Here is a 16,478-nt window from a genome sequence, read left to right on the forward strand (position 1 = left end):
AAGAGCATTCTCTCGCACGTTTTAACCCTTCTCACGAGGAGCCTTCGCTCCATCAAGACGCTATCCGTCGCGTTAAAAGTCACCGACTCCGTGATTACTCCGCCACCAGTAGGGTAGAGTTTATTGTACGATCGAGCGATAGGCAAATAGCAAGCAACTAGGTCGAAAGCCTGGATCCTGGGACGCACCAAAGTTCCAACCAACCGAAAGGAGGTGCTGTAAATGGAGGCGCAATAGATACGCGCGCTAGTACTGCTGGCTATCGAACCGGCTGCTGATAGTTCCATATGGTGTGAACCGGTTAGAGGCACAAAGCTCCCATCGTCAGGGTCATTTGCGATGGGGTCCAATGTCGCGTCGTGTCCCTCGGAGCTTCGTCTATACTGCGTGTGCAACAAGTGTGACCGGAAGTAACTCCAACCGATGCACCATACACCGTTAGACAGCGAGCGCTGCTTCGCAAAAGGGAGCGAAAGGAGTAGTGTCCATGATTCACCGCGCGATAAGACCCTCGGCTATTGCGGTGACGATCCGCGGCAAGTGCAAATTTGCGTTTAGTTGGTAGTGAAGCGTTACGGCGTGAACAACGACAACGCGGCCAACAAGCGTGGCCATATCGGGTGTGCCCCCAAGAAACGTGCGTGTGTGTGTGTGTGTGTACGCTCCAAAACAAACCGCTTTCGCTTTCGGTCGAGTGTCGCGATAAGGAACGAGAAATGGTGGCAGATGGTGCCCAGTTTGAATGTAAATTTGCCTGTTAAACATGACGACCAAACCGGTAACAGCCACCACCAAGTCGGCCAGTGTATTGCCAGCGCAGTCACCGGTAAAGGCGGCACGAACCGCGGCTAAGAACGTGTTTGAAAATGGACGAGCGTCTTCAGCTGCCAGGTTTCTGCCAGTTACGTTCAATAATGACGAGGTAATGTGTGGCGAGAGGAAGAGATAGCAGCTTCAAGTAGTTCGAAGTAGCGCGAGGAAAGTGTAGCGCGGGAAGCGTTATCGCATGATCGCTGTTGTCGCGACAAGTATGTTGGGTCGGCCTGCGTAGGTCAAGGTCAACCCAATCAGCATTTGTTGTACTGCTGTTCTGCTGACGGTTCAACGGTTGGAGTTGTAGGGGGATCCCAGTTCGGGGTCTTTAGAGCATTGAGTCACATTTTTTTATATGAGACGCGATACCATATGGAACCATATGGGACACGTGTCTAGGGTAGACGAATGAGTAAACGCGTGCCTGCATTCTATGGCGCAGTGTACACTTGATCAAACATAACGAAATCATAGAAAGCTTCAACTCCGTCGCCAGCTCGCTTATCATTGGTGGTATTTCCCTTGCTCTTTGTTTTCTAGCCACACTACGAGCCATCAACTGGTCAACAGTATTTCTACGACCTACGCAAGGCTTGTCTCGATCGACAAACACTCTTCGAAGATCCCGATTTTCCACCGACCGACCAGTCCATCGGCATCCCATCGATCCAGAACGTCGTCTGGAAACGTCCCAATGAAGTCAAATCAAATGCACGCTTCTTCGTGGACGGTGCCTCACGGTTCGACATATGCCAGGGTTCACTGAACGACTGCTGGTTACTGACGGCGGCCGCTAATCTCACTACTTATCCTTGGCTTTTCAAACGGGTCATTCCGGAGGATAATAGCTTCGCTGGGGAAGACTATGCCGGATTGTTCCACTTTCGCTTCTGGGAGTTTGGCCGCTGGGTAGAGGTAGTGATCGACGATCGACTACCGACCGAGGGCGCTAGTGGAAAATTAATATTCAGTCGTTCTTCCAAATCGAATGAGTTCTGGAGTGCGCTGTTGGAGAAGGCGTACGCTAAGTTCTACGGATCATACGGAGCGCTGAATAGCGGAACGGCTCGTGAAGCGATGCAGGATTTGACCGGTGGCCTGACGGAGTTTTATCAACCAAAAAAGCTGTTGGCAGGACATCAGGAGGATCAGCTGTGGGAGATTCTGCGCAGTGGCTCAGCAGCTGGTTCAATGTTTGCCTGCAATTTGAAGGTAATCCCGGGGATGGTTCTAAACTTGGGATGAATTGTCGTTAATGCTTTTCTCTTCAACAGAGTGATCCCACGGGTGAAAATGTGGCAACAAAAGAGGGACTCTTGCGAGGACATTCATACTCCATCACCAAACTGCACGAAGTAGTCGGTCTGTATAGTGACAACGATCGAATTCGTTTACTCCGTGTCCGCAATCCCTGGGGTTCGGGCATCGAGTGGAATGGTCGATGGAGTGACAAGTCCCGCGAATGGAAGACACTCAACAGTGCGGAACGTAAGGGTATTGGTTTGACGCTCGAGAATGATGGCGAGTTTTGGATCGAGTTGGGCGATTTTATGAACCATTTCGATCGGCTGGAGGTTTGTCATCTGTCACCGGATCAGCACAGTACGGAAGAGGACGAGTCAAAGCTAACGCCTAGTACCGACCAGTGGCAACTGCACGCATTGGATGGCCAATGGATTGGTGATACAACCGCCGGCGGTAACATCACCAACCTGGACACCTTTCCCATGAACCCACAGTACACGATCCATATGCAGGATTTGTGCGGAAAATCTTCGGTAGTGATTGCGTTGATGCAGAAGCATCGCCGCTCGGAAGCGTTGGACAGTCTAACGATCGGGTTTATCGTGTATCGGGTAACACGAGAGGATCTGCGTATGAAGCCCGTACCGAAGGAGTTCTTTCAGCAGCACGATCACGCTATCGTCGGTGGTTCGATCTTCATAAACGCTCGTGAGGTAAGCTGTCGCCTATCGCTTGATGCCGGTCTGTACCTAGTGGTACCGTCAACGTTTGCACCCCGTGAAGAGGGTGATTTTTTGCTGCGCATCTTCACCGCACGGTGCAACACGCTGAGTGACAACGATGCGATCCTGTGCTTTGGTACGATCGATGATCGTATCACCGAGCAGAGCCAACTGTTCGATACGCCACGCTGGGCCATTTTGGCCAGCTCGTTCTACAATCAGGCCGACAAAAACCAGCAAATCGATCAGCGTGTGCTGCAGCAGATTCTCCAGAAACATTTCTTCTCTTCCGGTCGCGATATGGATCCGTCGATGCGACGGGCGGATGATGCTAAAGGACGCACCAGCTATCTACGATCACGGTGGCCAAAGATGGTTGCCTGTTTGATGCAGCTTTGCAGCTGCTTTTGGTTAACACCCAGACCATCCAGAGCGGATGTACCGCCATGCTCGGATGACGAGTCTCAGTTGCTGGAGCTGGAACGCATTGCGGAGCTACTCGTTAACCGTACCGTGGGTGATGGTGAGCGGCGGCTTGGCTACGAACAGTTCCGTACAATCGCACGTGATGTTTATCAGTGGGAAACGGCTTTTCGTCTTTACGATACCGATGGTAGTGGGACGCTCGATCGCAAGGAATTACGCCGGGCATTGCAATCGTCCGGTTTCAACATCAACAATCGTGTCCTGTGCAAATTGCTGCGAATGGTCGTCGTGCTGCAACGAACACAAATCAAGCTGATCGATTTTGTGCTTTGCGCAGTCGAGTGTCGATACACGATAGGTAAGAAAGAAGGAGTTCCACCAACGCCTACGGTTTTGACTGAATTTCGGTATCCATTCCTTTCAGACATGAACCATCGTGAAGATTCGTGAGACTGTAACCGGTTCCAAGATGATGTACACTCGTTGGCTTATACTTTAATAAAGGTTTAGTCTGTTAACATCGCATGATTTGATCATTAAACAACAGTAGCACTTGGGGCTAGCACCAAGGATCCTTTGGACCGTCTTGTGTCGTAACTTTGTAAATCTCGAAAAATGATTCTCCTCATACAGAACGGCCACTTGGTCCAGCATTTTCATTTCCTCACGAATATATCGTTTTGGTTATCCACTCTTCCAGCGAAAAGCAGGCTTCGTTCCGGTTGCGCAGATCCTTTGATCGGAAGATGTCTGCAAGAAAGGCAATGTGTACTCGGATTAGAACAGAATTTTTACTACGTGGTTCCGCAAAGTCCCACTTACCAAACATGGTCCGTATCTTGACGGCACACGTTACGAAATCGTCGAACCATATTTCTCCCTCCTTCGATCCGTACCGATGCATCAGCATGTTGACGATGTGATTGTTCAAACTGTATCCCGCCGATTGCAAAGCAGTACGCAGCTCGAACGGGTTGATACGTCCACTCTGGTTCTGATCGTACTGCTTAAAGATCGCCTTCCAGCGGGCAATCTCCATCAGCAGCTTCTGGAACTCGTTGAAACCGAGCTTACCCGAACCATCCTCATCCAGCATGGCCACCATAGCGCGGCATGCATCCTTGGAAAAACCAGGATTGGATGGTTCCGCTACAAAGGGAAAGGGGATTAATGTTAGTAAATTCGACGCTCAACAGAATGGCATGATGTTTCTTTAACTCACCATTAACCTGTGTGGTCGTCGAGCTCAGCATAAGGTCAGTATCTTCGCCAGCAACCGTCGTGGAGCGCATATTAGGCCGGTTGTCACCACCGGCGAGATTATTGAAAAAGGAACCCAGCATTAACCAAACGTCACAGAACACGGACGGTTCCGATGGGCCGGCCAGGTTCTCTTTCTGTGGTGCCGCGTTCGTTGGCGTGGCGTACGTTCGTGATATTCCCTGGGCCGCTTTTACTATATCCTCGCGGAAGCACCGATCCAGCACGAGCTTTAGCTCCATCCAATCCACTTCTCCGTCTTCACCGGCTACCTCCAGGAACAGGCGGCTCATGGCAGCAATTTGTGCTTGGGTCACGGTCGGTACGGGGTCCTAGGGTACCGGAAAATAGAGCATTTAGTCTACAGTCGACACTAGGCCGCGTGCGGTTAATGTGCGATCCTCTGACAAAAGTGCTAGGCATGCATTTTTTTTCAAGCTAAATACACTTACGTTTAGTGTTGTTCGTGCAATGCTACCTCCATTCTTGGCAGACTTTGGTGGTGTTACCTTAAGGGAAGTGCGATTTTTCATACAAGGAAGGAACCATCAACATGCTATTGCAACATACGCGAGCAATCAAATTCATTCCTTAACATTCTCTGCTAACTAACAAACCAAACATCTAAAGGAATCTTTACCGTTACATTATCAACTATTAACGATCTATTGCACGGAACTGCCTACAACGTTAGCCCCCAACTTACCTCAGGTGTATCGACTTCGATGAGACTATCGTTCTCCTGCATATTGTTGGCACACTCGGAGAACACACGAATCATAAACTCGCCCTCCTCGTTCGGATCGAACGTCGATGGTACGATGAGGTACGTGCCAGGATCCAACCGGAACCGGCACGTCACTTCGCGCAAGTTAATAAACGTTGACTTCTCCTTGCTCAGATGCGTCGCAAACCAATCCCGCGTCAGTGGTTTCTGCTTCAGATCAGCCGCTTCCAACCGATACACGGCAAATCCGATCGTCAAACAGGCAATACCCTTGTTACGCTTCGATCGACGGTTCTTCTGCAGCAGCGATACAATCAGCGTACACTGCCGCTCATCGTCATGCTCATCCGGATCGTTCAGCTCAATCACGTACTGGGGATTGTGCCAGAACGTATCGAGATAATTCCGGCAGCCACCGGCCGTACTACCCTTCACCCATTCACCCTCGAACGATGATTGCCTCCAACCGAACCGACCCTCGCGCTGTGCGATCGGACAGTCCGGGCTGAGGTGACACATTTCGATGCGATCAAAGTACTTCCGGAAGTCCGGATACGACATCCAGAACTCACCGTCCATCTCGAACGTAAGGCCGATCGAGCGTTTCGTTTCCTCCTTGATGAAGCGCCACTCGGGACTCTTGTCCGACCAGGCACCATTCCACTCGTTCTCGTTGCCCCACGGATTGCGCAGTCGTATCAGCTGAATCTTACCCTTCACGCGTGGTGTCTCGATATCCACTACCTGTGCCTTGGTGATCGAGTACGCGTGCCCCTTGACAAGCCCCTGCGGTGTCTCCTGTTCCATCTCCCCGGCACCGGCCTCGATGCTGCACGCAAACATCGCATAGTTGCTGCATCCTTTCTCGATGATTTCGAACAAATTCTGTGGCGCACCCTTCATCTCGTACCCCTCGGTAAGGCCTCCCGTAAAATCCTCCATCGCTTCGCTGGCGGATCCTCCGCTGAGTGCCTCGTACGAACCGAACAATTTCGCGTACGCCTTCTCCAGCAGCGCACTCCAAAACTCCTGCTTCTGCGATGATTTGATGTAGGCAAGCTGTCCATAAATCGTCGGCAGTCGATCATCGACCACCACATCGTACCATTGGCCGAAGCGCCAGAAACGGAAGTGGAATATCCCGGCGTACCCCTTGTTGCTATCCGCTGGCCCTAGTCCATCGTTATCCTCCGGTACGACGCGACGGAAGAGCAACGGATGTACGGTGAGGTTAGCGGCGGCCGCCAGTAACCAACAATCGCCCAGCAAACCCTGTTGGATGTCGAATCGCGAATATCCATCCGAAGAGAAGACGGCATCGGGGTGAAGCTCGCGTGGACGCATCCATTTGATTTTGCCCGCACGGCCACCCGCTGGTGAAAGGTTGAGCGACGTATCGTCGGCCGGAAACTCGGGATCCTCAAACAGGACGCCACGTCGCAGGCAGTCGTCCCGCAGTTGGTAGTAATCCTGCACGTTCGCTGACCTTAGCGGATCCGGTTTCGGGGTGGCTTTCTGTAAAATGAGGCGAGACGATTCGTCTTAATGTGATTGCCCTCGTTTTACGAGGATTGTTGTCGAGGTTTTCCAGTGTCTCCTAGTGTTTGAAAGGTTAACATCCTGTGGCTTCTTGGACTGTATTCTTCATAGTTCATCCTGAGCCACAGCTCATCTATTGGCAATACTTGGATAATTTGGAGACTTCTGGATGCAACCTTAAAGACGCTTCTAATGAAAAGCTCCTTCTGTTCACCCCTATATCTTCGATATAGCGTCTTAATCGACCATGAAAACAAGCTCCATCATTCTCACCATGACTCTAATGAATCATCGTGGCCGTTTGAGGCGCAATACGACATAGATCGAACCTCGGAAACATCATCGACACACATGTCCGAGTTGTACAACGTCTTACGACCCTGTCTGAAGGCAAACACATTCAACGGCGTGTCTGAGGTTAGTTCTCAGTGCTAGGCCACATGCCTGGTGTCTAGTGGATGCAATGCAACGCACGTTAAGTGTTCACCGATACAGGGGACAGTGTTCAAAGACCGTGACAAGCGGCTGCGTTTACATTTGGCCAGCTGGATGAAGAGCGCAGCGTGATACTAATCGATACCGGCCGCTATTTGGTGGAAAGGAAGGTCAAGGGGACGCGAAAAACCATGCCCCGGAGAAGGCTCTTTGTAACCGCGCATCATTACAAAGCACATTACAATAAGGCGCTGTCGGGGCTCCCCCCCAATTGCTTTGTGTCGCTTTTCGTTGTTGTCTGGCATGATGCTTTATAGTGTGACAGTTCCAAGCCCTTAATGGCACTATTGGTGACCCTGAACGAAAGTTTTCCATAATTTCATTTCCTCAATTAGTTAACGAGCCGTTAATGTTTCCGCATGTCGTGCAGTAGTTAAGGGAGTGCCACCGCGGACTATAGAAAAATGAATCATATATGCTAGTGTTATAAAATGAGTCAGTAGTGTAGCAGCTACATCGAACACCCGATATCACGGTGTGCGGTTATAATTATGGTGGACCTTATCAGTTCACCCCCGTCGCAATAGCGGCCATATTGCCTTTCTCGTAAAAGGTTAATATGAGAGGCTGCTAAACGAACGACCAGAAGCAAAAGTTTGATAACGTTGGCTGACGGCGGCCACAAACAGTATTGCGGTTCTGTTTTGTTACCATTTTGGGTCGCGAATCAAATGCTAATCAGCAAACCACGAACCCTGGGAGCTGTGTGCAATCAACCGAGAAGCAGGATTCGTCCCAAAAAACAAACAAAAAAAAACGGCCAAACGAAGGCAAAAAACCGGTTCTTTTAACAATGCTGATCGACCGGTATACGGCACGGGTATACCTTTAATCGGAGAAGAAACAAAGGTTGGAGAGCCTGCAAAAAAAGCATAAACCTATGCTTTTGGCGCCCGCTATCCTCTTGCCTATAGCGCGACCATCATCCCGACCATCAAGCGATCGCGTTTTTTGGAGGGAACCTCTGCGCTTGGTCTGTTCTGGTTGGAACTTGTTGATTACAAGCACCGTGGTCACGGTCGCGCGCAGCGTGAAGGTCGCTTCCATGCGCTCTATCGCGCGCGCGCTATGGACTTCAGTTTTCCGGTCCGTTGTTATTGGCGCAAGGTAGAATGGAAACAACAGACAAGACACCGTTCTTGGGCAGAATTGCACTTGAATTGTGTTCGAAGTAGTTCAACAATGATGAACAGCTGCTAAGCCGAGATTCAGCTTGACCGTATCCCTCTAGGGTTGAAGCGGTCAACCATGTCAAAATGCACACGACCACGACCGGACAGTACCTATATCTCGGTAGGTGGTACTCTATCTAAAATTAAATAGCAGCTGCTGGCACAGGTTCTGGTTCTTCTCTCGTCTCCTCTAAGCGCATCCTGTTCTCGCAGCATTATGTCAATCTTCAGCTCTTTCGTTATGGCCGGTGGTTTAAACACGTCGATCGCAACACAACAACCCTTCACTTCGCTCCGAAGCTCCATCACGCCGAGCTCCTCTACGCCACTCAAAACCTACCCCATTCCGGTCGAACTCCACGGGTAGGAAGCGGGTACGCGATTGATGGAGCATGGTTTTACCGGTGGGCCGGTTGGTTAACCCTACTCCATTTTGTCCCTTGACCGGATCGGCCGGCGGGCGATTGCTGATACTGGACGGCACTGGCATGGCTTCACTGTTATTGCACGTCACAAGCTCCACGAGAATCAAACACAGGGATACGCGATCGCGATCACCCGGTCCGCCAATTCGGTGCGAAGGACTCTGCCGGATGAGCTCCCGTACGTACGCACCGCTGGACGCAACCGAACTGCCCCTTGCGGCCGCAGCAGCAGGTTTCGGTAAGCGGGTCCGCGAATTTTCCTTCCCTGCGCAGATCAGCTTATGCTCGGTGGTCGGCTTTCGTGTTAGCTTCGCGTGTACGCCGCGCCGCGTACCAAGCCCCTCGATGGTGGCGGATATGTTCGTGAAACCGAGAGCAACGCGGCTTTTGTTCGGCTGCGGATGATGCTGGTGCTGGTGCTGCTGCTCGTGTGTTAGTTCGCTTTTGTCGTGGTTTTAATGCTTGAGGAAGATCCACGAGCACTGAATGATAACGACAATCGGACGTGCGGCTTGTTGTGTGTAACGTTTTTCATTTTTCCAAAATGCCGTTTTTTTTTTGGGAGCCGGCGTCGGTGGTGCCGGTATTCCTAGCGGTTCCTGTTTCGGAAGCACACCATAGACAGTCTTCGACAATATTGGCGCCCTTGGTGCGTGGCGATGGTTTGGGATTTGCGGCATTCGATTTCGGTTTGATAAACCAATTCAGATTCAGAGTCTTCTGCATTGATATTGGCTAGGTCAAGAAATTGAGAAGCTTCATACGACTGCGGTAGTTGGCAAATGGTTAGCTAGTAGCACACATTTGAATACCGGCAGCCTAAATTGGGATGAAACTCCATTTTTGTATACTCTGAAAATGAATTGCGCAATTCTGGCACACACGAGAAGATTGTAGATAGCCGAAGACAATATTTTTTTGGGGAACACATTTAAAAAAACAAAAACAGACCAAAGAATTCTCTAATGAGCAACTTTAAGAATGTTTATTCATATAAAACCGTGCGCTTTTGTGCTTCCATTTCAGAACCATTCACAATTCCACAGCGTCTATTGGAAAAGAAGGGAAGCACATTGTCGCCGCAAGTCGTACGACTGTCATAAATTCGACGCTCATGCCGTGCGCTCCGCTTGTATACTTCGTCTTCGCCACTCTTCTCTCCTCCACCGCCCCCCCCCCCCCCCCCCGTGTCTATCTATTTCTCTATTCCGCTGCTGTGTGAGAAAGAATCAAGTTCACGGATAACGAAGGCGCTACTGCGTCTGTGCTGCTGGCGGTTGGAGGTCACACGGTTGGCGCCGTTCGAACCGTAAGGGTCGGAGCGAAGCTCAGACACCCGATTCCTCCTGCTGCTGTTGTTAGCGCACGACCATCATCGGGTAAGTGACACGATATAGCCGGCCTTCGTGTTGATAGAATTTTTGGCAAAAAATGTTGGTTCGCTTCGAACGCAGTTGCCTGTGTGTTGGATTTTCAGTGAAACATCCGTGACACGGTATTGCAGGTTTGCAAACAACATCTGGCATCACGGGAAGTTACGGGAAGTTCCCGGGGGCTTCAGCGTCGTAAATTGAAACGCCACCCATCATCCCATCGGCGGGGGGCCACGTGGACTATATTTAAAATAACGTCACCAGGGAAACACATTAAAGCATGCTGGTAGCTTGGGTTGCGGTGATGCGCTTAGTGTTGGCTGTCACTGTAGAACACATGTTCTCGTGAGTCCGCGCAGCATGAAGGTGCGTGTGTTGCTTCCTACACATTTGCTGGTGGTGTAGCTGGCTTGGAAAATCGGAGCAAGGAGAAAAAAAAACGCTCTCTGTGGAGTAGGAATTCCTAGATATCACCTTCACCTTCTAGTAGCACCAATATCCGCTGTTAATCCGCCGGGGAGCCATCTGGTCATTGATTCTTCTGTGCTGTTATTCATGTCGAAGGTCACTGGTGCTCCAATGCCTGTACATGGAAAAGTCCTACAGGATCTGGGCTATTTCATACGAGGTAGCACGAGAGAATTTTTATTATTATTTTCGCAAAAAGTAAATACCATGTTAAGCAAAGGCAATATGATACATCATGAATGCAAAAAAAAAACACTACTACAAAGGATGGTAAGGGGACCTTCTACAAACTAGTGGGCTGTTATGTTACATTTTGAACAGATTGAGAAGAATTTTCTGCATCTCAGGATTCAGTTCACCATTTGGCTTCCAACCTTTGGATTTAATAATGTGGTCTAGAGGAAAAAGTAAAATAACAAGAAAGGGGAGTGGACCATAGTATAATCCGTCTACGCCCGGCAAGGTATACTTACCATTGATGGTGCGCATTTTGAACACTAGTGCAATGTAATCGTCAAACCAAATTTTATCACCCTTCGAGCTATAGCGTCGCACCAGCATCGTCAAAATCTCCTTGCTGAGGGTAATGTCCGAGGACTGTTTCAAAGCCTCGCCGAGCTCGGAGCTATCTAGCGAGTCACTCTTGTCCTTGTCGAAACGATTGAAATCCTTCTTCAGCTGTTCGATTCTGGCGATTAGCTCTAGAAATTCACCCTTTCCCAGAGTGCCCGAATCATCCGCATCCAGCATGGCGATCATCATACGACAGACATCTTTTGAGAAGCCCGGCACTGTGCTCCTGGCTGAAACGGAAGGATGCTTACTGCTTACATAGGCTCTACCTATTGACTACCAGGCCCTGATGGCTTCAAAACCGAATTTAAGTACCATTCGATAGAAAAGGTAAACAGCAGAATAGACCATAGATATTCTGGAAGCGACACGATGCCGTGAATTCACCGTCAGAAGATTTAACCCTGGCTTCTACATCAGACTGTGTGTCGTTTAGTTTGTAGCCCTTCGTTAAACCGTTCCACATCTTTTTTATCTCAGCCGCGTACTTCTCGTCAAGTGCCATCTTCAAACGCATCCAGTCAAGTTCTTTGTGCTCGTTTGCATTGTCGTAGAAAATTTTCTCCACCTCCGTTCTAATCTCTTTGGATAATTCTTCGTTGCTCGACTCCGGTACACACTTCACACTAACGCAATCATTTTCCTCCATAACGATCGCAGCTTTCGAGAATACTCGCAACATAAAATCTCCGACTTGGTTTGGCTGGTTGGTCGAAGGTATGAGGATGTAGGTACCCGCTTCCAGCTCGAACCGCTCCGTCGCTTCGCGTCGACTTTTGTGGGCACAGCAGCCAGTACACTGTTGATACTCGAACCACTCCTTGGGCAGCGGCTTCGGGCGCGGTTCGCTTGACGCTATCTTGTACAGAGCAAATCCAATGGACAACCATCTGCTCATACGACGCTCCTTTTGCATGAGGGATACGATCAGTGTGTACGGTCGTCCGCCATCACCGGTGCCGCCTCCGTCCGAGGATTGCAGTTCAATCACGTACTGAGGATTGGTCCAGTGGCTATCGGGAAAATCGTGAGACCCGCCGGCCGAGACACCTTTCACCCATTGGCCCTCATTGGGAGTCTCTAGCCAACCAGCGTCATGAGCATCGTCCGGCGACTGATTTGCGTTTGTGCTGTGCGTTACAGTAAGATTGCAGGCGTCCACCCGATGGAAGTACTTGAGAAAATCATCGAAACACATCCAGAACTCACCATCGGGATTGTTTACAATCCCTAGGGAGGTTCTCGTTTCGGTGGCAACACTTCTCCACTTGTCACTCTCGTCCGACCAGTCGCCATTCCATTCTTTCCCGTCCGCCATTGGACTACGCAGGCGTACTAACGCGATCGATTGTGAGCTGCCGTCTAGCTGCACTGTTACCGCTTTGGTGACCGAGTAGGAGTAACCTACGACAAGTCCCTGGAGAGTCACCGTTCCTACCGGACCTCCGTTGATGCAACCACCGACTAAGGCACTGCGACCGGCACACTGCATTATCGCGAACAGACTCTTTGTGTCAGATTTCGTACCGAAGCTCTCGGATATACCGCCCGTCAGGTCGACCATTGCTTCGTTCGCGAATCCACGCGTAAGTGCTTCATACGAACCGAGCAGCTTGGCGTACGCCTTCTCCAACAGTGCACTCCAGAACTCGCACGGCTCGGTCGAATGCATGTAGACGAGCTTATCGTTGATCGTTGGCAGCCGATCATCGATCACCACGTCGTACCACTGGCCGTAACGCCAGAAGCGGAAGTGATAGATCCCGGCATACGCTTGTCCACTCGTCTCGTAGTTGTCCCGCGGTACGACCCGGTGGAAAAGGGTCGGGTGCGCGGTGAGACTGACGAGAGCCGTAATTAGCCAGCTATTCTTCAGCCGACCGAGCTGGATGTCGAATCGTGAGATTCCGTCGGTGGCGAAGTGTGGCTTCTCGCAGATTTGTGTAGGTCGCTTCCAAACGATCGTTCCCTCCTGTTGGCCTTCCTGCCTTGCCGGTTCGGTCTCATAGATCGAGGAATCATGGGCTGGGAAATTGGGATCCTCGAAAAGTTGCTTGTTTTTGACGCAATCGTCACGAAGTTTGTAGAAATCTTGCACGTCCCATCGGGTGGACATTGCATTCGAATTCGCTAGCACTACGTTCTAGAAGAGAAGGACACACTTGACACCTGAGCCGCTAGCTGGCCTGGGACGTTTTGACCGGGAAACTACACTCACCCCTTCCTTATCGAACTCGATTCGTTGAAAATATTTTCTTTTACTCTGAGAATCATCTCCCGACCCGTTCGTGGAAGCTGCCATGTTGGGCTTTTCCTTTGGGGAATCTGATGAAGCAGCAAGACTTTCTTTCATCGTTCTTCCGTAACGGAATCGAATTTCTTCACTCAATCCAATCGCACCGACAGCCAAACTTGAACTGTATTTTCCTAGGATCAGCCAAAAGGTTCTTGCTGGAGCGCTAAATGTTTGCGAAAGTTCTAAAAGATATCACGCGCACCACCGACACCTTATCAATGTTCGGTGTGCAGCTGTATTAAAATGTCGTATATCTGTATCGACGACGGAAATGCCAACGAATCGATACACGATCGTCAACCTTTACCAAGTATTCTACCGAATATGTTCTGGAACCCCCTTTTAAACATACTTTGTTAGTGTTTGCTTAGCGAAGTACAAACAGTGTGCTCTTGAACCCAGTAAAATACTAGGAATTATGTTTCGGGTGACAAATACAGTCCCCTAGATGTCGGTTTAATCGGATCGTGTAAGCACAAGGGGTTCCATGTCCGAAAGCAAGCATTCCGCTACTTCACATTGGCACGTTTATGTTTAGAAGCACATTTCGTCGTTCTAACTGCGAGCTCTTTTCAAGGGTCTGCGTTATCGCGTTATCGTCACGATAAGACCACCTGAACGATACTTGAAGATTATAGAAACCGGTTGTTGGCTCATAAATACAATCATTTATTCATTACTTTAAATAGATCTTCGAGAATAAGTTACAGTTCGATGTAACGGGAAAGGCCGGCGACACCTTCGTTAAGTTGCCTCGATCGGGGCTGCAGAGCGGTAGTGATATATTCCAATTTGTTCTCACAGTGATGGTTTTTGTTGTTGTGTTCCAATAAAAGTATCTCATACTTAATATTTTCGAATTTTTATAATATTCATAAGCACGTCGAGACAGGTGAGGTGTTTAAAAATCCGTTTCAAAACGATTTGAAGTAGACGACGGCCCCTGGCCTGAAGCGCATTACATGGGCGCGTACGTATCGCACGACGCTAAATGACGGCAAAATGGAGAGCGCAATATCTATAAAAGGATGCTTTTGTGTAACATCATTACGGTGTTTTACGTTAAAAAAAAACAAAAAACGAATCCTTCCGTTCGCCACGAACGAACATTCTTACAACTAGACAACGCTTTTGCTGGACGCTTCTTGATATTCTTAATACGAAACACGATTCACTTTGTTCGGACCGCTCGGGCATGGTTAGTTTCGAGGAGCGAATTGCTAAAGCCAAAACACCAGGGCGTCGCTTAAGAGTAGAGCGTTTTCTCGACCCAGTCGTCCATGCTGAAGGTGGCCTGATTCGAACCGTCGGGGTCCCGCTCGCGGAAGATTTCTGTGTAATGCCAGCAATGGGGAACCGTTAAGAATGGGGAATCATCATCGCGCTAACCGATTACTTACCGATCATGGTTTTGATCTTCACCGCACACATGATAAAATCATCGAACGGTATCGTACCGCTGCGCGATCCGTACCGATGCACGAGCGCATTCAGAATGCGATTATTCAGATGATACCCGGCCGAGTTAAGGGCTTCCCGCAACTGGAACGCACTCAACCGACCCGTACCCTGCGTATCGTACAGCTTGAAGACGGCCTTCCATTTGGCGATGTCGGTGAGAAGCTGCTGGAACTCATCGAATCCGAGCTTACCGGTGTGATCGACATCCAGCATGGCGACCATGGCACGGCACACGTCTTTGGAAAATCCTTCCGCCGATATGTTATCTGATAATGCAAGCACGACGCGAGGGAAGAGAGGAAACAAAACGAAAGCGTAGATTAGTCATCTGATGATTGCGCTTTTATGTGATGATGGGAAGAGACATAATGCGAAGATAGGGGTAGAAAATCTACAGGAATCATTTCGATAGTGTTCGAAGAACACTAGCGCAGCTTCCACACAATACGATCCGCTGGAAAAGAATGCTGGAAAGAAACTTCTCATTTGAAACTATACAAACGTTCATTAGTTGGAAATGGGTGGTGCTGTAGGAAAGTAATCCTTTGCTCTCAACAAACTCTCATGCCAAACACAATTCAAACAGGATTCAAACAATAGAACACAAGCGCATACACGCATATGGCGAATACGTTGAACGGAAATGACGGCTGTTCTAGTCCAATTATAGGTATTCGATCAGTGGATCAATTAGCAATAGAACTACTCGGTTGGATATTTGTTAGCAATAGGTTTTTGAATTTCGGTTGGTCAAATTTCCGTTCAAATCACACTACTACACTCCGTTTACCTGCCAGCTGATAGCGAGGCACACCGAAGCAACGTGCCAGCTGATGCTTTATCCGAGTGAACGGATCAGTATGACCGCGGTGTAGGCTTGGTACGTGAACGAATAAAGATAAAGGTAACATTGTTGAAGTCAAATAATTTAAGCTACATGGTTTGACATGACGACAGTTCGGGAATGAATGAGAATGGATGGTCGCAACGAAGATGAACGGCAGAAGCCACGTAATGGCGACACATTTATCGAAGCACAAATAATCACCATTGGCGATGTTAAAGCGTCTGAGCCATTCAGCAAAGTGTCTATGTCCGTTGACACAGCGTAAAAAGCAGTTTACGACACACGAGAAATGGAATCGTACATAGACCCGTAGTACATATTGGCGATGCACAAAACACATAAAAGCGATGAACTTGGTCGATCGAAATTCTCCCTTTTAATTACTCCCCTTTTTGAACCAACAAAAGGCACACAATGTCTGGGTGCACAAGCACTTCACAAGAGGAGGTCCTGTGGATCACGCAAAAACTCACCGCCAAAAAAGTAAAACACACCAACAAAAAAAAATCAAACACTGGGGAAAGAAGTTACAAATGCAATGTTAGCTCTCACCGTGCAGCGGCCGTTGGTTCGATACAATTTGACTGTCGAGATTGGCGGGACCGGACGGGTGGCCGGGGTTGTTACCATTGCTGT

General features: G+C 49.3%; 3 protein-coding genes across 13 annotated transcripts in view; 1 reads left to right on the forward strand and 2 right to left on the reverse strand.

The window, feature by feature from the left end:
* Positions 1–3,787, forward strand: LOC125956070 (calpain-B-like). The gene is made up of 4 exons (XM_049687573.1): positions 1–922; positions 1,354–2,025; positions 2,088–3,564; positions 3,631–3,787. The coding sequence occupies exons 1-4, from the start codon at positions 764–766 to the stop codon at positions 3,654–3,656; spliced, it is 2,334 nt and encodes a 777-aa protein (XP_049543530.1). The 5' UTR covers positions 1–763; the 3' UTR covers positions 3,657–3,787.
* A 36-nt stretch (positions 3,788–3,823) lies between these two features.
* Positions 3,824–13,675, reverse strand: LOC125956056 (uncharacterized). The gene is given in 14 exon segments (XM_049687535.1): positions 3,824–3,956; positions 4,029–4,355; positions 4,429–4,798; positions 5,173–6,708; positions 8,740–8,916; positions 9,011–9,102; positions 9,105–9,265; positions 10,976–11,060; positions 11,139–11,464; positions 11,661–12,093; positions 12,177–12,192; positions 12,194–12,368; positions 12,444–13,381; positions 13,457–13,675. Coding segments are annotated over 14 exon segments (4,857 nt in total). The 5' UTR covers positions 13,592–13,675; the 3' UTR covers positions 3,824–3,870.
* Positions 13,676–14,179: 504 nt separating this feature from the next.
* LOC125956063 (calpain-A-like) overlaps positions 14,180–16,478 on the reverse strand; it is a 12,256-nt gene continuing 9,957 nt past the window's right edge. For 9 of the 11 annotated variants that reach the window (XM_049687551.1, XM_049687560.1, XM_049687555.1 and 6 more), the window contains 3 exons: positions 16,395–16,478; positions 14,935–15,261; positions 14,180–14,866 (listed from right to left, as the gene is read on the reverse strand). The exon at positions 16,395–16,478 is cut by the window's right edge and continues 180 nt beyond it. In XM_049687551.1, coding sequence (XP_049543508.1) covers positions 14,781–14,866; positions 14,935–15,261; positions 16,395–16,478 — 497 coding nt within the window. In that variant the 3' untranslated portion in view covers positions 14,180–14,780. The remainder of the gene's footprint in view (positions 14,867–14,934; positions 15,262–16,394) is intronic. The other 2 variants (XM_049687553.1, XM_049687562.1) reach the window with 1 other exon arrangement.

Source organism: Anopheles darlingi, chromosome 3, assembly GCF_943734745.1.
Source record: "Anopheles darlingi chromosome 3, idAnoDarlMG_H_01, whole genome shotgun sequence".
Taxonomy (NCBI): domain Eukaryota; kingdom Metazoa; phylum Arthropoda; class Insecta; order Diptera; family Culicidae; genus Anopheles; species Anopheles darlingi.